Source organism: Felis catus, chromosome A1 (genome assembly GCF_018350175.1).
Source record: "Felis catus isolate Fca126 chromosome A1, F.catus_Fca126_mat1.0, whole genome shotgun sequence".
Taxonomy (NCBI): Eukaryota; Metazoa; Chordata; class Mammalia; order Carnivora; family Felidae; genus Felis; species Felis catus.
The window spans coordinates 196,675,957-196,700,950 of record NC_058368.1 but is presented as its reverse complement, the minus strand read 5'-3'; the positions used below and the strand labels follow the sequence as shown (position 1 = coordinate 196,700,950).

Sequence of the window (24,994 nt, the reverse complement as noted above, 5' to 3'; positions counted from 1 at the left end):
CGCCTCCCCTGGCCACGTCCCAAAGCTGCTTTCAAGAAAATCAGATCTAGAAACGTTTGGATCTCTGGCGCCGGGCCAGCGGGTCATGGATGTAGGTTGAGGATCAGGCAGCACTGGGGCTTGTTCCGTGTGTGTGGAAAGTGAAGGCTTGGGGCCTGAGGGGGTGGGTGAGGTGGTTGCTCGAGAATGGGGTTGTTCATTCGCGACCGCGGTGTTTATTAAGCACTTACTATGTGCCTGGGGCCGGGGATGTAGCAGTGAGCGTTAATAAAATGCCCATTCAAAAAAGTGTTTAGTTAGTAACTGCGATGAGGCCTGGAAGGCTCAGGACCTCTAGAAGGCTGCGAGAGGGTGCGGTGGGGCTCCTCACGTGCTCCGCGGGGCTCAAGGAGAGCTTCTCCTGGGAAGTAGGCTAGCGAGGAGAGATACGCAGGCAGAGCAGGGCTAAGCGTGGGTGGGGATGATGTTCCAGGCAGAGAGAACAGCCCGTGCATAGATAGACCCTGTGCAGGGAGAGACCCTGGCAAGCGCCAGAGGTGAAAAGGAGGCCAGTGGGGCCAAAAGTGGAGGTAGGGGTGGGTTAATATGGTGACACAATACGGGGCAGGTAGGTGGGACCCAGATCACACGGGACCTTCCAGGCCTCAGGAAGGATTTTGGTCGCCATCTGGGAGCAAGCAGGAGCAGGCTGGGCATTAAACAGGGCCCGGTGGGGTCAGATCTGCATCTTGACGGGATGGCTGTGGCGGCTCGTGTCCAGAAGCTCGGAGGGGGACTGGAGGGGAAGCAGGAGCCTGTGTGAGTTGATGGCGGTGTGCACCAGGGTCAGTGAAGGGTTAACTCAGTGATGGGGGTGGGGGTGGTGAGGAAGCACCAGCAGTTCCTTCTGGACTCTTCGGTGTAGTCTCACTAATGGCCGTTGTCTTTTGAGCACTTACTCTGCACCAGACGCTACGCAAAGCCCTTCTCCTGACGCCCTCTTAAGAACCCTAAGGTGGTCGGTAGGGCTGTTATTATCCTCTGTTTGACTGAGGCCCAGAGGGGTTAAATCGCTCGGCTAAGATCACATAGCTCAGCCCCCCACTGTCAAGCACAGTCCCTGGATCCATGTCTGACCCTTCTCAGGGCTCAGCCGGAGCCCCTGGCTTCTGTCTGGTTGCTCCAGTGACCCTTGGGGTGGTGTCATGTCTGCCCTGGCCACAGAACCGGTTCAGAGCCAGCCTGGAAAGGCATTGTCACGTGTTGGCCCGAGGGGACACGGTGTGTGGCTCTTGCTCCTCTCCTCGCTCCCTCCCGGCCTGGTGGCTTCTGGCAGTCCTTGATAGCCCCGGTGCAGGACGTGAGCTGAAACGGCTGCTGGCTGCATCTCTGGGTTTCACATGTCGCCTGCCTCCTGGGGATTCGGACGGTCTCTGCTGCTTGTTTTTAGTTTGCTTCTTATTTCCTCTTCTCTCCTCCTCTCCCTCTGCTCCCACCCTGTCCCCATCTGTTGCTGCCCCGTGGGGGTCTTTTCTTCGCTTCCCAGATGTGCAGGCAGGACTTGGAATGGAAAGAGAGGCCTTCCAGGAAGGGAAGAAGCTAGCAGTATGGGCGGCTGTTACCTGCCGGGCACCGGGCAAGGCTGCTGGCATGCGTGACGTTACGCAACCCTCGCAGCCGTCCTGTGAGGACGGCCTGTGAGCACGTCATTATCTGCACGCCGCAGATGGGGACGCTGGGGCTCGAAGGATTTAGGTGTTGAACCCGAGATCACATGCTCCAACCCGACTCCTCATTTAAACATTTTTGCTTCCCAAGCTTTAATGTGCTTATGAATCATCTGGGGATCTTGTTTAAGTGCAGATTCTGAATCAGGAGGTCTGGGGATTCAGCACGAGAGTCTGCAGAATTTAATAAGCTCCAGATGAAGCCGATGCTACTGGCCCGCGGACCACACTTGGAAGAGTGCAGCCAGGAGCTTGCAGATCTTCCCCACGCCCTCCCGTGACGCCGGTGCAGACCGCACCGCCACGAGCTCCGTCTCCGTGCTCACCGCTCTGTATGCGCCGTCTTTCCCCCTTGTTAGTTGCTGACGGGGCATCTGAGGCTTTCCCGCCATGCCCAGGACGTCATGGGCCGACCCTGCACGTCCCAGAGCCCCACTTGACTGACCGTGGTCTCCAGTGCTGGCCAGTGTTGGCATATGGGGAAACTGAGGCTCCGAGAAATGGAGGGACTCATTCAAGAGTCCGTGCCGATAGCGCGGAGAAGTCGGGGTTGGGACTTCCGGTCAGCGTTCTCCATTATTGCTTTGACCAGGAGTCCGCGGTCTTGGGGTTTCTAGTCCCGCTCCTCTCTTTAATTCTCTGTATGACTCTAGGCAAATTATTTCCCCTCTCTGAACTTTAACTTCCTCGACGGGAAAATGGCGTAACCTTTGTCTTATGAGGATCAAATGGGCGAACGTCTAGGTTACAGCATAAAGGATTCCTATGAACCCGAAGACCTCCGATTCTAATGGGGCGAGGGAAACCTCGCAGGTTCAGATGGCACTTATATGCAGGCACGGCGGGAGCTCCGCTCCCCGAGAAATCTCACCGTTCTGTATCTGAGAACTCCCCACTTCCTGCCTCGTTCCCATCACGTGGCTTCGGTGATAACCAAGCACTGTCGGACGGTTTCCCTTTCACAGTGTAGGCGTCCGATACTCCACTGTTAGTGCTTACTAAGGACGCCCTGCCCTGCCCGAGAAGCCTGGGGCAGTACCACCTCGTGGGACACATGAGAAGGGTGATTTGTTGGACACGGATCCACGTGATGTTCGCAGGGAACACACTTCTACGGAAGGCAGGTCCACCCGTGGCTGGAAGGAGCCCAGGCCTCAGGCGTGAGTGAGAGGGGGTCTGCTAAGCCGGCCTTCTTGGCCTCCCTTCTCCTCTGGCCCTCACTGACCCCATGACCAGGGAGGGCCTGCTGGGGCCAGAGAGAATCTGTTTCCCACCAGCTTTATCTGGGAGCCCGTGGGTCTGGGTTTCTCATCATCTGACCCACTGGAAAAGGAAAGGCAGGAGTTTCCTTAAGGGAATAAACGGATATGGAAGGAAATCACCCCCTCCCCAACCCCAGGAAAGGCTGGTGGGGGGAGGGGCGGTGAGCGTGAGGGAGACTTTGCAGGGATCCCAGTAATGTGAGGCAGAGATGCCAAAACTGTCCTGGGAAGTGGGGGCTGTACCCGCATCCCCGGCTACCCCACCTATCCCACAGAGGTTTGGTGAGTACCGACTCTGTGCCGGCCACGGTTCTAGGAAAGCCCAGCCACTTGCCCTTGTGCGGTGTGCATTCTGGAGGGGGGACAGACAGTCCCTGGCTTTGTGATGCGGATAGCAGGTGGGGGTATGTATGGTTCACTGTGGCCAGGTGAGTTCTGTGTTGGGAAGGGCCTGTCTCACTGAGACTGAATGCTGGCAGAGTGGCCAGGGACCCAGGGAGGTGTCCCAGGTGGAGAGCCCAAGCCGAGAGGGTGGGGGGAGAAGGCAGTCCGGGCCTCATAGCCAGGTGAGGACGCTGGGGGTTTGTCAGGGGCAGGGAGGAGTCAGGGAAGGCTTTCAAGTAGGAGAGTGAGTGACTAACCCTAGTCTCAGCTCTGCCTCCTGCTCCCTGGTGATGGTGGCAGTGCCCATGCCCTCCCGGAGGGGGCCTTGGCTCCCTCGTCTGTTGGTCTACACCAGCAGCTTGTGACCTGGGCCTCCTGAACGCATAAAGAATCTCAAAGGTGCTAGCAGGGCTCTGAGAACATTTCCCCCTCCCCATTATTTTAAAGTCTAGTAGATAAACTTGCACAGAGCGAGGGAAAGAGCCCCCCAACCACCCGTAGTGCTACTGATGGCAGTAGTCACCTGAGGAGGGGGGCGAGGGTGGGGCAGCCAAGAACTTGGGAGCTGGGTCTGGATTCACATCCTGCTTAGCAAAGTCATGTCACCTCCCTGAGCGTTACCTTTCCATCTGCAGGGTGGGGGGTACCCGCACTCTCGTGCCACTCAGGCGCTCTGAGCGGGGGAGACCGCCTCCCCGGGGAGTGGCCTTTTAGTCTGAGGATTCAAACAACCCTCCTCAAGGCCTTCGGTTACCCATGAAACAGCGTGTGTGAAGATTAAGGTATGGGGAAATCGAGGATTCATGTGCAAAATATAGTGTCACCCTATTTCTGATATGTAAGAAAGAAACACAAGTTTGGCTTTCCGTGTATTTGTGTTTGGCCCAGCTCATAATGTTGAGTTCACTTAGGTTCCACAGGAGTATGATGGGTTGCCACTGCGTGGTTTTTCGTTAATAAAAATGGAGAAACCAGTGAATGAACCCGCTCATAATCTCTCCCACTGCAGAGCCCAGGGCCCTGGTGGGCTGTGGGAGAGATGATGCAGGGGGTTCCCCAGGGAGCCCAGCGTGGGAACCACGGGACCAGATGGGCTGTGAGGCCCCTCCCGGCTCCCAGGCTGCACAGCAGCCCCAGCAGGGGCAGTTGTGGGTTGAGCGTTGCTGAGTCGTGTCTCTCTCTCAGCGGGTCGGTGTGTGTGTCGGCCGAGGGGCTGGGGCTGGTGTGCCGGTGGCCGAGCCCTGGCCTGGGTTCCTGGGGACCTGACTTCGGCTTCTCCCCGCTAGGCTGGGGTGGGGGGTGATCCTCAGCTACCCAGCACCCCTCCACCCACCCAGCGGCCCTGTCTCTGCTCAGAACCGCCAGGAGCCAGCCCCCTGGGCGCTGCCCTTCCTGGGGGGAGCGCTGCCCCGCTGCCCCGTCGGGTCCCTGGCATGAGAGCGAGGTCGCAGTCAGCGCTGGGCAGCGCCGGGCTGGAGATGTGAGCTGGCACCTTGCTGGCCTGTGGAGCGTGACATTTCCTCAAATGCCACAAAGGGGCTGCCTGACCTTCACTCCCCTGCCAGGACCCCTTTGCTGCCTCCTTCTGGGTTATTTATAACGGTGCTAACAGGCAAAAGGGCTTCTCAGCCGAGCCCTGGCCCAGCTCCCTGTCTCTCCTGGCAGCTGGGGGAAGAGACACATAAATAGAACCAAAGAACACGGACACTGTAGGACCCCAGAGAATACCTCCAGACGGAGTGTGCTGGCTACTTTTTTTTTTTTTTTTTAGGTCTCTGGGATTTTTTTATGTTTGTTTTTATTTTATTGTGGTAAAATATACATAACCTAAAATTAAACATTTTTGAAGTGTACAATTCGGTGGCATTCGGCACATTCACGATGTCACACAAACGTCACTGCTATCCACTTCCAGAACTTTCTTTGTCATATGACCAAAGCCAGGTGCTTTTTCATCCATCTCCCAGCTGGCACCTGCTAGCCAACCCCGCCCCCCCCCCCCCATCTCCTGAGGAAATTCAGGTTTTGAGGAAACCTCACAAAATGTGCCGAGGAAGGAAAGCGTCAGCCAGTTTAGGATTGCCACGACTTGATGAGAATGTCAGCGGTCACCCCTTTCAGCCACATCGGGTGGGCACATTTGCCAGGGCGAGCTGCAACCCTCTGCCTTTCTTCCCATTCAGGAATGGGATCAAGACGGGAGGGGATGGCTTGGTCGCAGGGAGAACCATGAACCTGCTCCCATCTCTTTCTCTTTTTGTATTTTTTTAATTTTTTTTAATGTTTATTTATTTTTGAGAGAGAGAGAGAGAGAGAGAGAGAGTGAGAGAGAGCAGGGGAGGGGCAGAGAGAGAGGGAGACACAGAATCTGAAGCAGGCTCCAGGCTTTAAGCTGTCAGCACAGAGCCGGACGCGGGGCTTGAACCCACAAACTTTGAGATCATGACCTGAGCCGAAGTCGGACGCTTAACTGACTGAGCCACTCAGGCGCCCCTCATTTCTGTCTCTTCTTAAGCAAAATCTATTCATTTAGCAAACTTCCCTCCTTCATTCTAAATAGGGCAAGTGTTTTGCTGAACTGAGTGCTGCCTCCCACTCAGTCGGACCACTCACTACCTTTGATAAAATTTTAATAACAGTTCCTCATCATGCAGACAGCACCTCAGAGTTTTCCCAAGCATTTTTCCGTCTAAAATAGCACACTGGGCTGGTCTGGGATAATTCCACAGCAACCAGAGGGTTACGGGTCCCTTTGTAGAGATGTGCAAACAGAGGCCCGGAGTGACGTGATCTTGGACGTGACTGATCTCATTTGAGCCATCTGCACATAGAGTAACTCAGCGTCTCATCCAGGCTGGCATTAGGGGGAGGCAAAGGAGACACATGGTTCAGGTACAGAATTAAAGGAGATGCCAAAAAAGTCAGTAATCAAGACAATTCATAGGGTTTTGTGGGGTTTTTTTTTCCCCCTTGTCTTTCTTTCTCTCTTTTTTTTCTTTTAAAGTAGGCTTCAGGTTCAGCATGGAGCCCAGTGTGGGACCTGAAGTCGTGACCCTGAGATCAAGGACAAGACCTGAGCTGAGGTTAAGAGTTGGACGCTTAACGAACTGAGCCACCCATGGCACCCCTGCTAATCATATTTTCAGGCAGTGTTTAAAAATAATAAAACTGGACGCCTAAATATCCATGCAGAACAAAATACCAAATCTTTAAATAAAGGCAGGAGCAGTAAGAGTTGCCATACAGAGCCATATAGATGCCTGGAGCAGAAGGAAAAACCAGTACCACTGGCCTCTCTTTATTTAGAATTTTGATATTTTGCTCATCGTGGGGTTTTTGCATTAATTTTGATTTTTTTCAGAGTGTTGCACTAGAGACAATCTGTTTTGATTACTGAGTTTTTTGGTGCCCAAGGCGGGGGGTGGGGGCTGGGTGCCTCCCTCACCTCATCCTCACCCTGGCTCTGATTCCACCTTCCAATTTCTGTGTGCTACTGTGACAGAGGACCTACCTCCCGGGTCCCCAGGCCTCGGGTCACCGTATGCCAGAGCCTTTCAACCGCCGCCGAGGGTGGCATTTGCTCTCCACGGTCTATTTTTGTGCTTGCCCTTCAGCGACTGATAAAATGTTGCTCTGGGTACAGCTGATGTGTTGAAATGGTGAGTGTTCGTGTCAGGTGGCTTGTGTGATCGGATATCTTCATTCTTGACCTCGCAAAGGGGCCTGGAACCAGGCAAGAAAAGGAGTTCTTGGCGGGTTTGCCCCCACCGTGTTGGATAAAACTCGAAATCATTATCCGGTAACTGAGGCTCCCAGGCATTTTGGCCTCGTCTCGGGGCTGTGTGGAAAAACATGTTCATGCTGCTTTCTTTGTACTGTCATGCACAGTTTACAAGGCACGTCCACCTTTAGCTCATTTTGTTTATTGAGCACCTACTATGTGCCGAGTATGGCGCTCGGCACCAGGGAGACAGTTGGGGGAGGCGCCAAGGTGTAGGTGGATACGGGAAAAACGGGGTCGGGCTCTGGAGGGGCTGGTGGCCGGCGGCTGCACAACAGTGTGAATCTTCTTCATGCCTCTGAACTGTCTGCTTCAATGTGGCCAAAATGGCAAATTTTATGTTATGTATATTTTACCACAAGTTTTAAAAATACCGGGGGTGGTGGGGGGAATGGAAATATCAAGGAATAGAGTGCTAATTGAGGGCATTGCCGCAGAGTGGTGTTACCGTAAGAGGGAGACGGGGCTGTCTGTAGGATACAGTGCTCAGGAAGGCCCATCTGGGAGGGACATTTAATCTGCTGCGGGGATCGTAAGAAGCAACCAGCCATTCGAAGATGCAAGAGAGAGGAGGCGGTCCGGGCGAAGGGAGTGCCAGCACAGAGAGGCCCCAGGCTGGAAACTCAAGCCACACAACAGTTCCACAGGGGAGGCTGGTCTCAGGAGATGCCAAGAGGCTGGGTGACGCCCTGCGACTAGTAAGTGACGAGCCGGGGCCAGCTCTGCCTCAACAAATCAACAGATACCTGCACATGCTTTGCAGTTTGCCAAGCACTTTTCCTGCCACTCTCCTTTGAATTCAAGAGCCCTTGAACTCAAGTGCGTGAAATTGACTGCAATTGCAGGCGGACGCAACGTGCGGATCGCACTGTCCCCAAAACACCTTCGCTCGCTCCCTCACTCGCTCAAGTGGCAGGATATAGTCCAACCTTTTACTGTTTTAAAATAAATCACGCAACGTCCACCACTCTCCTGGGCCCGGGGCAGCCTGGGCCTTCTGAAAGGCAGGCCTGTCGTGCCAGTAGGGGTGCGATGGGGCTGGGACACAGCTGATGGAACCTTCTACAGCCTTGCTGCCAAGGGAGGGGCATCTGGGCCGTGCACAGCCACCTGCCAGGGCATTCAGGAGCCACTCCGCCCCAGGTAGCTTCACCTGGGCATAGCTCCAAGAGACTTTGCAGATCTCTGTTTGATAAGGGGCCACTTGAAGGCAACGGGGAGGGGGAAGGAGATGACTGAGTAAGATAACACCCACCCCGGGAGACTTACTGCCTCAGTTTCCTTATCTGCAAAAGAAGTCTTTCTACAGAATCTTCCAGCACCCAAGCCCCTGGTTTCTGTGCTGTTTGTAGTCCATCGTAGGTATTTATTTCCAGTGCTGGGCAGGCTACAATCCATGTACAATAGGCATCTAATCTGATGAGAGTGGGAACAGTAGCGGGGTGGGGTGGGGTCTGGAGAGGGGAATTCTTAGGAAAAAGTCAGTCAATAAGAGCACAAAATCATAAAACATAATAATGAAGCCTCATGACATGTACATTATTTCCAGTCTTTTGCTATAGAGCTGTTTGGGTACCAGCTGAACCCACTTAGGGTTCTCCCAGCTCATCTCCTGTATATAGGCCACACCCACTGTACCAGGGCTCCTGTTTCCAGACTGGGGATTCATTCAGTTGGATCAAGAATGTCTAGTAACAAACAGGTTTGAGAAGAAGCAGAGCTGACCCCAGGTACACAGGCAACCCAGCCAGCGGGAGTTGAAGTGTGGATGCCCTCGGGGGTCCTCCCTGCGGCCCTGGGGCACCGTGGGCATCAGTGAACACTGATGTTACGGGAGGAGATTGACAGTGTTAATGAACCTGGCCGGCTGGTGAGAAGAGCTCCATCCAGTCACTGGTATCTGGCCACCCTTCCTGGTTAGCTGGGTGTGGCTTGGCCTCCTAGCCCAGTTTGGAATTCTAGAACCCATTTTGCTCTCTGGGCTGGAGAACTCACTCTCACCAGACCTGATGACCTCCCATTGGGTCGCCTTTGCATTAAACCTTAAGCGGGCAGCTGTATGGCCAGAACTTGGGCGCCAGTGAAAAGGGCTGAACATCCCTGAGTTGTGCTTGGCAGGCCTGGGGCCAGATGCTTCCACGTGGAAAAGGCCTTGAGTGTTTTTGTCAGAGAGCCTTTCAATGGCCTGGTTTATCTACTCTCAGGGTGTTTGTTCTTTTAGGCTGGGCCCAGAACCCTTCCATTTTCAACTTACTCTTAGTGGAGCTTAGCTTTGTGTCTGTGGCTCCCGTGTCTTATTTCAGAGGATGCTGTAAGGATTTCTGTGTGGACTAAGATCAATTACTCGTCTTACTGTTCTCCTAGAAGTCTCCTTAGGAGTTTTGTACTAATTTGGAAGACAGTGGGAAGATTAGATTTTTTTTTTTTTTTAATGTAAGCGAGATGAATTAGTCATAACTTTTTCATTGATAGGTGACAGAAACTCCAGCTGGTGTGTAATCTGAAAAGGAACTTACTCACTCATATAACTGCAGAGTACAGAGAATAGACTGGCTTCAGGCACAGCTGGATCCAAGTGTTTAAATTATTTTATCAGGACTCTCTGTCTCTCTCTGCTTCTTGGTCTGCATTCCTTATGCCGGCTTCCTTTCCAGGCAGGCTCTCTTCCCAGGTGGTGGCCAAGATGGCTGCCAGTCGCTCCAGAATTAAATTTAATCAGCTAAGCCCCTCTGTCTAAACGAGCCGGCGAATTCTTGGGTGTTCACTCTGATCCACCTCTGAACGAATTGAAGCAGTTGTTGTGGTCACTGGACGAAGCATTTTAATTAGCCAGACCGTGCTTACCTGGACTGTCTGGGTGGCAGGGAGGGGCGGCTTCCCCAAGAAAAATCAGGAGGCCGCCACCATTAAGAAGGGGGGGTGGGTGGGAGGCCAGCCACATCAGAGGTGGGAGGGGAAGAAAACGTGTGCAATGAAATGGCTTTGCAGGAACTTTATGAATACCAACCTTACTTCCTTCGTAGAAGGCGAGGATGGGCCCAGGGTTCTAGATCTAGACCAGGCCAGTTCTGATTCATGAGTAGTGGCTACTAAGGCTCCATTCTGAGTAGGCATGGGGCTCAGCAGGAAATATAGTTGTGTTCAGTTCGTGGTGTCCACCATGGTGAGGAAGGCAGGAAAGGTGACCTCACTGCCGGGTACCTGCCACCGTAGCAGCTCTCGTGGCTGGGCTGGGCATTCCCGATTGCAATTTAAAAGAGAAAACTTGCCTCAGACCGTCAAAGACAGCTTATTATCAGTGGAGGAGGCTCTGAGCTGGTAGTAGGGTGCCAGCCTAAGTACCATCTTGTACTTAGAGCATCCAAGATGGTGGTCAACAGGTCTGTCAGGCCTGGGTAGGGGCTCTGCTCCCCACCATCCCAGGCAGGCCTGGAGACAGCCAGTGTAGTCTGGCTGTCAGAGCGAGGGTGTTCCTCCAGCAGAAACCATGAGTGATGATAACACTGGGATCCAGGAGCTGGTGGAGGTGGAAGGAACACAGGGTTGGAAGAGCCAGTCGGTTTAACCAGTAGGTTTAAGGACCGAGGGGATGGGTAAGAAGACAAGTTCAAGCATTGATCCTCTGAGAGCCCCTATTTTTCCGTCAGTTAAGTGGAGACGCTGACCACTGACCACTCCTGCATTTGGGAAGGTGTCCATGAGAGCGTAGCTGTGAATGTCACTTGAAAGTCAACTGTAGGTGCTGTATCTCTGACTACCATTCATGGGGTGTCTGATGCATGCTAGGCTCCCAACCCATGTTACTTTATCTTTGTAAGAACCCTGTGAGGTAGGATGCTTTTTATTATCCCCATTTCTTCAAGAGAAACTGAAGTGGCCAAAGTTATGTCCTGACCTCAAAGGATTAGCATTAATAGCAAAGCCAGGGCCCCGACCTTTGTCTAAGCCTCTTTGCATTTCAAGACAGTATTTCTCGCTCCGCCTTTGGGTCCCCTTCGGTAAATTCATTAATTCATTTATTTATTAGTTAAATGCCGAGTTCTACCTAGATAGTTCCTGAAAGCCTATGTGGATTTCAGAGACTAGATTAGTACAGAATTGTATCAAATGCTTGATTGAGCAAGAGGGGTCATAAAGTCTGTCTGTTTGATGTTCTCTTTAATAGGAGGGGCAGTGGGAACTGAGAGGGGAGGTGACATAGCGAAGTGCACACATGGTAAAGGACACATAGTGAATGTGGACAGACCCAGAACCCGAGCTCTGTCACTGCTGCCTCCCTCTTTCCCCCTTCCTGCTTCCTTCTGCTCAGTAACCCCGAGAATGTGCTCTGGGCCAGGGACGAAGCTCGACGATTTGCTGATTGTAGTCAGGAAAGTGGAGTCACCAATTTTTCCTGAAGATGCATTCTTTCTTAAGCAGGGAATCGATTTCCAACAAGATACACAGGCTTCCAATGAAGCCACTTATGTGAATCTGTACAAAACACCATTAATCCACCGCTAGGGCCATTTATCTCCCTGGCTTAGGGCAGCCACAGCCTTTTCAGATCAGGGGTGTGATGCTGCTGAGGGAATGGGTACAGAGGGCTCAGCGACCAGAGGGGCATCCCCCGGCAGGGGTGTGAACGGACCAATAGTGGAGACCAGAGGGGGCCATATGCACGAGACGTCCTGTGTGTGGCCCCACACCTGTTCCTGTGCAGCCGTGAACCTGCCACATGACTTGGATCTTTCTCAGATCTTGTCTGAAGCTCCACCTTCCTATCTGTAAATGGGAATAAATGGTCTTGAATGTTCCTTCTCACTTTCAGAAGTAAAAAAAAACACAGGCTTTGCAGGGAACAAAGAGACTTGGCTTGGAATCTCAGCTTCGCCTTTCTGGGACCCTGGGTACTGTGGGTTGAGCTGTGTCTTCCAAAAGATGATGTTTGGATCCTAACCCTCTAGTACCTCAAGAATGTGACCTGATTTGGAGATAGGGTCTTTACAGAGGTCATCTAGTTCAAGTGAGGTCATTAGCATGGACCCTAATCCAACATGGCTGGTGTCCTTATCAAAAGGGGAAATGTGGACACAGAGACAGGCACCCACAGAGGGAGGGAGCCGGTGGGAAGACGTACAGGGAGAAGGTCGTTCACAAGCCAACAAGAGTGGCCTCAGAAGGGGCCGCCCCTGCCAACACCTTGAGCTCAGCCTTCCAGCCTCCAGAGCGGGAAGAGAAAACATTTCTGTTGGTTAAGCCACCCAGCCAACGACACCTGGGTGGCTCAGTCAGTGAAGCGTCCCACTCTTGGTTTCTGCTTGGGTCATGGTTTGTGAGATTGGACTCTGTGCTGACGGCACTGAGCCTGCTTGGGATTCTCTCTTTCTCCCCCAACCCCTGTCTCTGCCCCTCCCCTGCTTGCTCTGGCTCTCTCAAAAAGGAATAAATAAACTTAAAAAAAAAATGAAGCCACCCAGCCTGTGGCGCTTGGTTACAGCAGCCCTGGGCAACTAATGAGAGTGACTCCCTCTCTGAGTTTCCTGATTAGTAATGGGACAATGACATCTGCCCTGGAGGGTTATTTTAGGAATCTGATGAGAGGATGTGCATAAGGTACTTAGTGCAGCCCTCGGCGTTTGGTAAGCGCTCAGTAATAGCAGTGGCTGTAGTCAGTCCTGTGCTGTGACCTCCCAGCTCTGCTAGGGGGGCCCGCAGAAGATGGCTGGTAAGGAACAAGGAGACCTGATGTCAGACCTTTCCAAGAGAACTGGGTCACCCAAGGCACCCCTTCGAAAAGCCTTTCCAAATACGGAGAGGGCCAGAGAAATCACTATTAACGCAGTGCTTAATGGTTTTTAGCTAGAGAGTGGCCTCGGCCCTAATTGCCAAGGCCGCGAAGCTGAGGTTTCTTTATTTTTGTGTCCTGGGTATACTTAGGGTATGCCGAGCTGCTGTGGCTAATCGATAAGTGCAGCAGTCACTGCCATTTTATGGGTGTTTTGTAAAGGAGGTGGCGTGGTTTTGATGGGAAGGACACTCCCTGGATGACCCTGAGCAAATCTACTATCCTCTTTGGGCCTCAGTTTCCATATCTGCAAAGTGAAGGAGGTAGGCCAGCCGGCCAGGAGTCCTTAGGCTGCGTTCGTGAAGGCCTAGAAGTATGAATTTCTTGCACGCACACGCGTTGCTCAGACATATTTAATGGGTAACCTAAAAGCTGTCCATAGCTTTCGTCTGGTTCTTGAAGGGGCCTCTGACTCCCAGATTGTCCACGGTGACTGTCCTGGACAGCCTCTCAGGGCGGCTGGTTCCTCGCCAGTCTGGGTTTCTAGGCCTCAAGAAGCAAGTGCTACAGATGTGGCTTCTCTGAGTTACAGGGATGAGAGGGATCCGGGACATAGAACTCCCCAAGGGAGCTCATCACTGAGGGCTTTGCCGGCCAATGAGATCCCAGGGGCAGTGAGACACTAGCCCTTCAGCACGTTCAGCACTCACGTGTCTCTGCTTTGGCCCTCCCTCCCACTCCACAGGCCCTCGGTGTGCCGGCCCTGCCTGCCTGAGTGGTACCTCCCAGCCCCGCCACCTGCCCCTGTCCTGGATGCCACATCCGCCTGCTTCCCTGCTGGCCCCACCCCCATCACGCTTGGAGTAAAACCCAAATCCCTTCCAATCCCCACCTGATCTGGCCTCCACCTGCCTCTCTGAAGGCCTCTTCCCCCATCCCCCCCGTCACTCCCCGAGCTGCCGCCTCACCAACCTTTGGTCGGTGCCTCGTGCTCTAGGCCTGGCCCGCACTTGGGTCTTTGCCTTGCTGCCCCTCCGCCTGGAACGTTCTTCCCCACGTCTTCCACTGCCTGACTTCTCCAAGTCTCAACTCGGATGTCGGCTCTCCCAGGAAGCCTTTCCTGACCCCCCCACTAACAGAGACTTCGCCTCCCTCTCTTGTCCTCCGTCAGTGCACCTGGCCTGTTTCCTTCGTGACACTAACCCAACCTATAATCAAATATGCATGTGTTTTCTTCCCCGCGAAGATGCCAACTTGTGAAGGAATCAACTGAGGCCTCCATGTCCCGGTGCCTGGCTCATAGTAGCATTTAATAAATGTGGGAACGCACTCACTAGCGTGGCTAAAATTAAAATGACTGTGACAACACCCAGGGCCGGGGAGGGTGTGGAACAGTCGGCGCTCTCAGCACAGCTGATAAGCATGTACTGTGGCACGGGCAATTTGGGAGAACAATTTTGTCGTTTTATCAAGTCACATCCATTTATGACCCAGCAATTCCACTCCGAAATGTTTACCCAGGGGAACTGAAAACGTACGTCCGCGCAAAGGCTTGTGCACACATATTGCAGACGTGTTCGCGGTAGCCAGGGACTGGAAACAAACGGATCATCTATCTAGAACAGGCAAGGCTGCTGCATCCGCACAGTCTGACAGGACGCAGAGGAGGCTGAGGAGGCTGAGAGTCCGCCTGAGTGTTCCCTGCGGCCAGGGCAGCTGAGCGTGATGACCAGAAGTAGTAGGGTGTTGGGCGGGGCCTGGAATGATCCTGGGGGGGGGGGGATGTCCCTGGAGACAGAGGCTCGCAGGGCACCATGGTCCCTAGTCTGAGCAGGGGACCAGCCACTTGAGAGAACCTGGCCCTGGTGCTGTCTGTGGATACAGGCTTCTTGCAAAACGCCAATTAAGACATTTGACCCAAATTCGGATAAAAGCCTTTTTCCTGTGTCAAGTTGAGCTAATAATATACATTTGTTCATAATTTATGAGGCTTAGTAAGTGGGAACAATTAAGGAAAAGGCCTGTGCAAAACCTATTTCTTTTAAGTGTCACATAGGCATTTTTTTGTTCTCTAAGGCAGCTCCACCCTCTCTGCCCACCATGAGACACTGTTGTCATTGTTATTATTATTATTTCTTTATCTTTTTTTAAATTAAAAAAGATTTTTTAAATGTTTATTCGTTTTTGAGAGGAAGAACGAGAGTGGGGAGGGGCAGAGAGAGAGGGAGACACAGAATCCGAAGCAGGTTGCAGGCTCCAAGCTGTCAGCACAGAGCCCGATGCGGGGTTCAAACCCACGAGCCACGAGATCATGACCTGAGCCGAAGTCGGACACTTAACTGACTAAGCCAGTCAGCGCCCCTGTTCCTTCCTTCCTTCCTTCCTTCCTTCCTTCCTTTCTATTTATTTATTATTTTTTTCTTTTTTTCTTTTTTTTTAATATTTTTTTTCAACGTTTATTTATTTGTGGGACAGAGAGAGACAGAGCATGAACGGGGGAGGGGCAGAGAGAGAGGGAGACACAGAATCGGAAACAGGCTCCAGGCTCTGAGCCATCAGCCCAGAGCCTGACGCGGGGCTCGAACTCACGGACCGCGAGATCGTGACCTGGCTGAAGTCGGACGCTTAACTGACTGCGCCACCCAGGCGCCCCTATTTATTATTTTTTTAATGTTTATTTATTTTTGAGAGAGAGAGAGACAGAGACAGAGCTCGAGAGGGGAAGGGCCAGAGAGAGAGGGAGACACAGAATCTGAAGGAGGCTCCAGGCTCTGAGCGGTCAGCACAGAGCCCGATGCGGGGTGCAAACTCACGAACCGCGAGATCATGACCTGAGCCGAAGTCGAACGCTTAACCGACTGAGCCACCCAGGCGCCCCATATTATCATTCTTACTTGCTATTATTACTGTCAGCTACCATTTATTGAGCCCCTCCTGAGCCAGGCCATAATATCACCTTACTTAACCTTAACTGTATGAGGCAGGAGGTGTCCCATTCTATAGGTAAGGCAGTTGAGTTTCAGAGGGAGAAAGAGAACTTGTCCCAGGTTTCACAGCTGGCGAGTGGGGATTATGACTCGGGTCTGCCGGACCCCAAGGCCTGTGCTGTGCCCTTTCTGTCCACCTCCCAGCTTGGGCCGTCTCTCTGTCCTTCTACTGGTAGTTGTTAAATGTGGGAGCCAGGTGAGAAAGCCCTCCCCTTCTGATTCAGTGAGTCTGGGCTTAGGCCTGAGAATCTGCATTATTTCTAACATGGTCCCAGGTGGTGTCGACACTGCCGGTCCTGGGGCCACACGTTGAGAAACGCTGGTTCAGTCAGTGCTGTCGCCACAGTCCTCCCTGCCTCCCTTCTACCCCACCCACCACTGTCAGGTGGCTTTTAGCCTTGGAGACCTTTTCCGGTATATTTGCATATGCACTATTGTACGGAAAGAATTGCGTCGTTCGATTTTTCTCTTTATGGGCTAATATTCGACCCGCTATATGATTTAGTTTTCATGGTTTAGTTTCAGTTTTAGATTTTTAGTTTCTGTGATTTAGTTTTCATTTCTGTTTAACGTGTCTTGGAGAGCGTGTAGGTCTGCCTCGTTCTTCTCAACAGTTCCATGCTACAGGTGGTGATAGTTTTGTTTCCCTGTTGTGCACGGATGAGCAGTCTTCCCCATCTTAGACATGACACACATCCACCTGTAAAATCCCTGAGACTGTGGCTGAGTATTTCTCCAGAATATTGTAATCACTCAGTAATGCCAGCCATTATTACTGCTGTTGTTTGTTTCATTATTAATATCGCATCCCAGAAACCCCTTTCAGCTGGGGACAGTAATGCAAAGGAGTCTCTGTTTGCAGCTTCTAATGAAGTTTTGCACACAACGCTTTTGGTAAGAGGAGGGAGGTGCTATGGGAAAGAGGCGTTGAGGGATGTGTAGGAGCGCAAAGGAGGAGGGGAGAGAGCAGCGGGCAGGATTTGTATTGCCAGGGCCTGGCTTGGTTCCTGGTACTTTCAACAGCTGCAAGAGCGTCGGGGCCTACCTTCACATTTCTTGGTCTCATGGCAAAATCAGGCCTTGGCCAAGGGCTGCCCGAGGCCCAGGCTGGCAGCACCATGAGCAAGAGGGTCTGTGCTCGGACCCAGCTCTGACTCGCTTCCTTCCTTCCTGTCTCCACAGGGTGGGGGGTCCGGGGAGGAGCAACTCTGCGCTGACTTTCCCGAGCTTGACCTCTCCCAGCTGGACGCCAGCGACTTTGACTCAGCCACCTGCTTCGGGGAGCTGCAGTGGTGCCCGGAGAGCTCCGAGACTGAACCCAGCCAGTACAGCCCCGACGACTCAGAGCTTTTCCAGGTACGTTCTCCGAGCCTCGCGGTGACTCCCTCTACTCCTGAAGGCCTGGCTCTGCCCTGCACCACCTTCTTTTGCACTTGCTCGTGCAAAGAAGTCTCATCTCCCACCAAAGCTCTTGGGACCCTGCCTCTCGTCCTGGATCTGCCCTTGATCTTGGGCAGTTCTCATCCCCTGGCCGAGCCTGTTATCACCTCTGGACAGTGAGGGCTGGGAAGAGCCGCTCTTGCTGTGCCGCCCAGTCAGAAATGAGCCTCTCTGTGGGCCTGGGTGGTTTCAAGACCTCCCTTTCCTATAGTATCTCACTGAATTCTCATCCCTACCCTGTGAGGCAGGTGTGATTCTGAACCCATTTTATAGATGAGGACACTGAGGCTTGGGGAAGTTAAGTCACATGCCTAGGGCGATTTACCTAGTCAGAAGCTAAGCTACATGCAAACCCAGTCTGCCTGCCTCCCGAGCCAGGGCTTGATAACCACGGCGATGCCATAATGGAGGTGACTCACATGTATTGAACAACTGCTCTGAGGCAGGACTGTCCCTGTTGTGTGTTAACTCATTTAATTCTCCTAACAACTCTTAGACCAGGTACAGTTATCTTCATTTTCCAATTGGAGCCTAGAGACTTCTTTAAAAAAAAAAGAGGCGGGGCGCCTGGGTGGCTCAGTCTGTTGAGCATCCATCTGACTTCAGCTCCGGTCACGATCTTACAGTTCATGGTTCAAGCCCCGCGTTGGGCTCTGTGCTGACAGCTCAGAGCCTAGAGCCTGCTTCAAGTTCTGTGTGTGTGTGTCTCTCTCTCTGTGTCCCTTCCCTATTCATGCTCTATCTCTCTCTCTCTGTCTCTCAAAAATAAATTTAAAAAGTTAAAAAAAAAAAAGAGACAGTGCTGAGAATTGCTGTGCATTTCAATGCCTCTCTCCTTGTGTGCTCTGTGTCCAGTCTCGGGGGCACATGATGGGTGAGATTTCCTTTAAGAAGCCCTCTCATATGGAATAATAATGATGTCTGGGATTTGCATCAAAATAAAACGAGTTCTGCATGCACTTGCATGTGTGGGTGTGTGGCCTGGAGGGTAATATGTGAAATAAGATTGACCGTGTTGTTGGGGCGCCTGGGTGGCTCAGTTGGTTAATTATCGACTCTTGGTTTTGGCTCAGGGCATGATCTCGCGGTTCAAGAGTTTGAGCCCCGCATCGGGCTCTGCGCTGACAGTGTGCAGCCTGCTTGGGATTCTCTGTCTCCCTCTTTCTCCGTGCCTCCCCTGTTCGTGCTCTCTCTCTCTCTCTCTTTCTCTCAAAATACATATGTACATACATAATTAATAAAATTGACCATGTTCAAGTGTTGTGATGGGGACATCCAGATTTATTATTCTTTCCTTGAAATATGCTCCCCTATAAAGACTTGGGGGAGAGGCTCTAGCTCCCCATGCCTGTCTGGCGATATAATAATAATAACAACAATAATGTGCTGGGTGTCAAGTGCCATGCTGACGTGTCACGAGCACCATCTCATAGACTCCCGACGTGTTGTAGCTTTCTTTCTAGAAATGGAAACTCCTTCTGTGCACCAGGCACTGTGCTGTGTACAGTGTAGAGAGAAAACTGACCCCAGATCAGTTAACACAGAAACTGTGGTCATTGTGACGTGGGCATGAAAGGAATGAGCCAGGTGTGAGAAAAGGGTCTGAAGACCGGCTGGTCAGGAAAAGCCTCTCTGTGTGCATGAAATGGTCTTGGATGCAAGTGAGCCTGATGTGGCCCCAGGGCTCCCAGCCCAGCAAGGAAGCCAGAAAACCCTCACAGACAGATAGGGCTACTGGCCAAATTCTGCCCACCCAGCCCCTCTCCCTGTCATGGTCTGCACACCCCGCCCGCTCTCCCAGTCCCAGGCCAGTTGCACCCACTGCCCACCGGTGCGTCCCTATGGGTGTGATTCTGTGATCAGCGCCTGACCCCCCCTGCCACACACACGTCATAAATCCCATGACCGTGGGGGCCACGATGGCACCGTGCATTTCTAGCACGCTGCACAGAGCCTGGCACTTTCTCAGGGCTTAATAAATGCCGATCAGATGAGTAATTCCTTCAATGCCAGCTCTCATGTCGCCCCCTCGGTGAGTTACTTCCTCTCCTGGGCTCCCATCTTGTGTGCGCCTGTGCGGGCACATGTATGCTAGTGTCTCTATGTGTCCTTTAGACTCTGAGCTCCTTGAGGACAAACAGCATCTGATTAGTCTCTGGGGCCCTCGTGCATTGTAAGGACTCGATCACGTGTGTTGAATGAAGGAACCGATTGTGATACTTTCTTCCCTGCCAAGGGCCGGGCGTGGCCCATTCCAAAAACCTCAAGCTGGCATCGTGGGTTCTCCATCGGCCACAAGCTCAGTTTTCTCATTTGACCAGTGGGAATCCTAGAGCCCGGCTCCTGTGTCAGAGTTGTGTTCCCTCCAGTCAAATGGCGCCATTTCCATGGAAATAGACTAGGAGTGTGGAGGACAAGCCACTGTAACAGTGTTAACGGCAGGGGGTGGGGTGGGGGGGCAGAGATGGTGTCTTCCATTTTTCTGTGTTCCCAGAGTCCTAGGGCCAGGGCCATAACCATCGCTAATTAATTTTGGAGGAAGCAAGCATTTGGTTGTTTTATCAGTTTGCTGCCTGGTCTTGGGCCCTGAGGCTGGGCCTTGGTTTCCCCATGCAAGGAATAAAGAAGGGATGTGGATTCCATCAGTAATTCTTCATCTGCTGGGGAGAGGGTCACCAGGTCCTTTTAGGCTCTGGTGAAATATATGGGCCTACTGCTGGACAAAAAGGCGGAAAAACTGATACCCTGGGTTTTCTGCACCCTAGTCGAGCCCCCTGGACGGGGGGGGGGGGGGGGGGGGGATTTTTGAGTGTTCTGTGGCCCTTGTGACAGAAATCCTGTTCTGTGTCATTCCTTCCAGGCCCTCCTGGGCCTTCAAAGTGAAGCACTTTCCCCTCAGATTTCTTGAAGACTCCTTTTCCTCTAGCTTGAGAGCCGCTCAGGAAGGCTGGGGTGGGGCTGAGTCTATTAATATCCTTTCCTCTGCTGATTAACTCTCCATTAATTTGCACTCTACTTCCAAGCGGAGTGGGGAGAGCCTGGCCAATGGGCCCGGGAAGAGGAGAGGGTGGCACGGCCCCTGGTGATGTATTACCCTTAGCACTGACGGATGCTGCGGGCAGAACGGCCTTTCTCCCGAGCTGGAGCGGCCCAGGAAGGGCTGAGGAGAGGGAGGAGGCCTTTTGTCACTCATTTTGATTTTGTCCAGCCTGTTGGGTGCTTCTTGAGGTCTTTGCCATGTTGTATTCATTTTTTGCGCGGTGCCTGGCACGTAGTGAGTCCTTGACCACCCCCCCCCCCCCCCCCCCCGCCGCCCCTGACAAGTCTGTTTCCTGGACTTTCATTCTCCGCCTGCCCCCTCAAAATGAATGGCGAATAGGTTTCCTCGTGAGGAAATGGGGAATGGTAGTCATTGCCTAGAGGGCCGTGTTAAGAAAGATTTTGGTGTGGAAGGAACGAAGGCCACAACTGGTTAGTGATATGGGGGGGAGGCGGGACACGTGGGCCGCATGTTTAACATTTCTGGTCATCACTACAGGAGCCCTGAGGGATCCAGCTCTGATATTTGTGATAGTTCGTTGTATCTCTGGACATTTGGCCGTTGTCCCTGTGAGAAAGGGAACTCTCCTCCATCCAGTGCCGATGACATCATTTCTGAATAACTTCCTTCTTAGAGTCTCTCCTTTGAGACGAAGATCTGAGTCTCGCCCTGTGGCCAGAAGTCATTGTTTGGTGCATTCATTCTTCTCCTCCGTAGATCTGCCTGGGAGCCACCTGCCCCAGGCGCCGAGCTAGGCCTGGGAGCACCCTAGGGAGCATTTCTAGCACTGCTTCCCAGCTCGGCCTTCCTAAGCAGACAGTTAGGGTGGGGGTGGGGGCAGGAATCATGTCGTCCCATTTTGCAGAAAAAACAGCAAGGCTTAGAAGAGAGAAGCTGTTTGGCCACAATCACCCTATGGTGGCAGAGCCCCAGGTGGTCAGCCCCAAGAGTGGTCATTGGGTCCCCGGTTGCAAGGTCTGAACTCCCTGCTGGGCTAGACAGATCACTCTGGGAATACGGGGGGCTCTGGCCTGAGGGTGGTGGCAGCGGGTGGGGGGCGTGGGGAGCAGTCGAGTGAGCCCCATCACATTCTCGAGCCAGAGCCCACGGGCCTGGATCTGCCCTTGTGTGTCATTTCCCCCACCCCCACACACACTCCCCAGGGCCTGGGTCAGGCCCAACGAAAACCTCCTTTTGACCTTTCTTTTATTTTAGCTCTGTTCCAAAAATTACAAATGCGTTTGTTCTCTCCTCCCCATGTCCCCCCTTCGAGTTACTCAGCTGCTGCTCCAGTTGCAAGGGCTGGAACAGATTTAGTGCAGCCAAAGGGCCGTCACGAGATGCATATTTCAGATGCACTTCCTGAAGAAAGGATAAACAGCCTGACCTGGGATGGGAACGAGTGCTGGCGGGGGCATCATGTGACAGAATGTGCCTCCTGCCAGAACAGGCCCAGCAACCAGGGTTTACTAAACGAGCGAGGTGCCTCGCTCACCCGGAAGCAGTGTGATGGCCACACGCCAGGGCCTCTGGGCATGGGGGCCGCCGGGCTGGTGTCTGCGGGTGGTCTGGGAGCATCCATGCTGACCCGTGTCATTACAGATCTTAGACATCAGAAAAGCAAGAGTCTTGGCTCATGTATGTCATGGTGGAAGTCCTGCCTCTGTCCCGGATCTGCTATGTGACCCTGGACACCTTGTTCAACCTCCACGATCCTCAGTTTCCCCAATTGCAAAATGGAGATTAGAGTAGCGCTCCCCTGGTAGAGGTTATTATAAGGTTTACCTGAGGCAATGTTCACGAAGCCTTTCTGTTCCTCGCTCTTGCCTGAGCACCCACAGCTGGTAAGTGTGGGATCTGGGATTCAACCCCAGCTCCAGAGCCCAAGCTCCTGACCACTCTTGAGCGGTGAGCAAGGCCTGGAAACCCTCTGGGCAATCGTAGTGGTTTTCTTATTGCGGTGGTTGTCATTGTCATGGCCAACCCTGAAGCTTCCAGCGTATACACTGCCTGCCTGGGCCCCAGAGTCAGAGGGGCTGGGACGCTGTGGTGGATGCTGTTCTCAGAGGCAGAGAGACCAGCTTCAGGGGCTGGGGGCTGCGTCCCAGGAGTTGGATGCAGGAGGCCGTGGTGTAGAGCTGCTGTCCTTGGTAAAGGGGCCAGGTGTCTCAGGTGGACAGCCCTGTGCCCAAGGTTGCACACTGATGAGCAGCACAGTTAGGAGCGGGGCTCCCAGGGCAAGGCTCCTTCCAGCATCACCTGCTGCCTGCTCGCAAACTTCTGTGATTCCTGGAGTCGATAACATATTTCTTCGGCATCTGCTATCCCGGCAACGCTGAGCCATCTGATGACTGGGGAAGGAGGGGAGGGGATTGGCAGGGGGGTGACGGTGCTGCGTGTGCGGAGCCCAAGGCATTGGCTAACTGTGTCCCTCTCTGCTCCGCCCGTGCTCCTCACTTCAGATAATCGACAGCGAGAATGAAGCTCTCCTGGCAGCGCTCACCAAGACCCTGGACGACATCCCCGAAGACGACGTGGGTCTGGCCGCCTTCCCGGCCCTGGACGGTGGAGACGCACCATCCTGTACTTCGGCTTCGCCTGCCCCCTCATCTGCACCCCCCAGTCCCAGCCCCTCCCTGGAGAGGCCCCAGGCCCCAGCGCCTGAGGTGGACGAGCTCTCACTGGTGAGAACCTGCTTCTAACTGAAGTGATGGCCGTGGCCTGGGATATGGCGTGTGGTTGCAGGGGTGGTGGGTGCAGGGGAACCAGCTCCCGATCCGGCAGGGGTGTCCGTGCATCACGGACAACAGGGGTGCACAGCGGGCAGCCTAGACGGGGCCTCACCTTTCCCACCTGTACGGCTGGCCTAACCATGGAGGCTCCACTTGCACCCCGTAGGTCCTTTGGCATTTTATGGATTGGCCTCCGTGATTAGTCAGCTCTTGAAATTACGTGTGAAAACGTTTTCCTTAAGGTTATACCTGCATACACAGTAAAAATTCAAGTAGGAGATGTGGAGAGTTAAAAGCAAAACCTCCTTACCCATCTCACAACTGCGTTCTCCTTTCCTGGAGGTAACCATGGTTACCTATCCGTTTGGTGACTTTCCTCTTCCACCTTTTTTTTTTTTTTTTCTACTACAAAAGGGAGCCTACGTTATATGCTGCTCTGCACCTTTTCTCAGGGAACTGGGTGTCTTGAAAACTCAGATGAGCACAGGTGGCTCTGCTCCATACTTTTTGTTAGCTACCTAATGTTCTTTTGTGAGGATGTGCCACTGCTGACTTTACTCGTCCCCAAGTTGGTGGAAACTGACATAGTTCCAGCTCTTACTGTTAATACTGCTTCCGTCAGTGCCCCGGACAGGCCTTTGCCACGTCCAAGTGGGTGAATTTCTAGAAATGGAATCTCTGGGTCTACAGCTACCTGATTTTTCAGTTTAGACAGATATTTCCAGATGGCCCTCCATACAGTTTGGACCGGTTGACGCCCCCCCCCGCCAGCAAAAGTTAAATAGTTAAATGCCGTCTGTGTGAGTATACGTGGAATGTGGGAATGTGCACATGAAATTGCAGTTTTCCGGGGAGAAGGTCTCAGCTTTTATCACCTTCTCGAAGGAGTCCAGACCTCACAAGTTACTGAAAGCAGGTGTCCCTAACTCGGGCTGAGATTTCATGGGGTGTGTGAAGCCCAGCTATGCTCACCTATCTGGGGCTCCTCACCTTGGCGCTGAGGTTCCTGGGCCTGACAAGATTCAGCTGGAAAATCAGAGCCTGTTGAGCTGGGGAGGGTCTTAGGTCGTCGAGAGTTTGAGTAGAAAGGCCTGTAGTGACTGTCAAGTACAACTATGGGGAAACTGAGGCCCAGAGCAGGGAGGGGACTCTCCCATGGTCACACAGCAAGTTGGTATTCAGACCCCTGGTCCAGGACCCCTTTCCTCCTTTCCCACTGTCTTCAAGTTCCCCCAAAGCAGTGTGAAACATTTAGTAAGCACCTGCTGTATGCTGGGCACAAGACTATGTTCAGTTCCACGTTGTGGCTTCTGCTGATGGGGGTCCTGCTTCCTGTCAGACTGAAATCAGACTGGGTTTGAATCCCAGCCCCACCGGTTAGTTAATGCTTTCCTGTCCTTTAGACACCTAATCTCTCTGACTCAGCTTCCTGGTCCATAGGTGGGGTCAAATAATAGTGCTTATCTCAAAGGCTGATAGGAGTACTGCAGATAATGCATGTAAAGCACTTAGAACAGTGCCTGGTACTTAGAAGTTGCTCAATAAATACTAACTGGCTTGACCCGTTAGTACTCACGAGAGGAAGTCTCAGTGCAGAGGGCTCTGGAGAGGGATCAAACCAACCCCAGGGAGGCAGAGAGTGGCCCCTGCTGGCCACAGGTAGTTTCCCCTCCCACACCTCAGACTGCCTTCATTCCACACAGGTTTACTGAGCACCTCTGTTGCAGGCACTGTGCTAGGCACACAGGAAACAGACTCACCATCTAGACTCCCAGCATACCGACAGAGTTCAGAAAGGCCCTGAGAAGTTAGCTAGGTGCCCGGTTCTTAACCTGGAGCCATGGATCCCAAAGAGTCCACCAATGGACTGACCGGGACCCATGAACCTCTACATG

At 52.9% G+C, this 24,994-nt stretch overlaps 1 protein-coding gene across 3 annotated transcripts in view; it reads left to right on the top strand.

Moving 5' to 3' along the window:
- Window positions 1-24,994, top strand: part of PPARGC1B (PPARG coactivator 1 beta) — a 112,566-nt gene that overhangs the window by 62,549 nt on the left and 25,023 nt on the right. For 2 of the 3 annotated variants that reach the window (XM_045036997.1, XM_011286128.4), the window contains exons 2-3: window positions 17,070-17,243; window positions 22,830-23,051. In XM_045036997.1, coding sequence (XP_044892932.1) covers window positions 17,070-17,243; window positions 22,830-23,051 — 396 coding nt within the window. Of the gene's footprint in view, window positions 1-606; window positions 2,827-17,069; window positions 17,244-22,829; window positions 23,052-24,994 lie in introns of those variants that run through there. The other variant, XM_045037005.1, reaches the window with a different exon arrangement.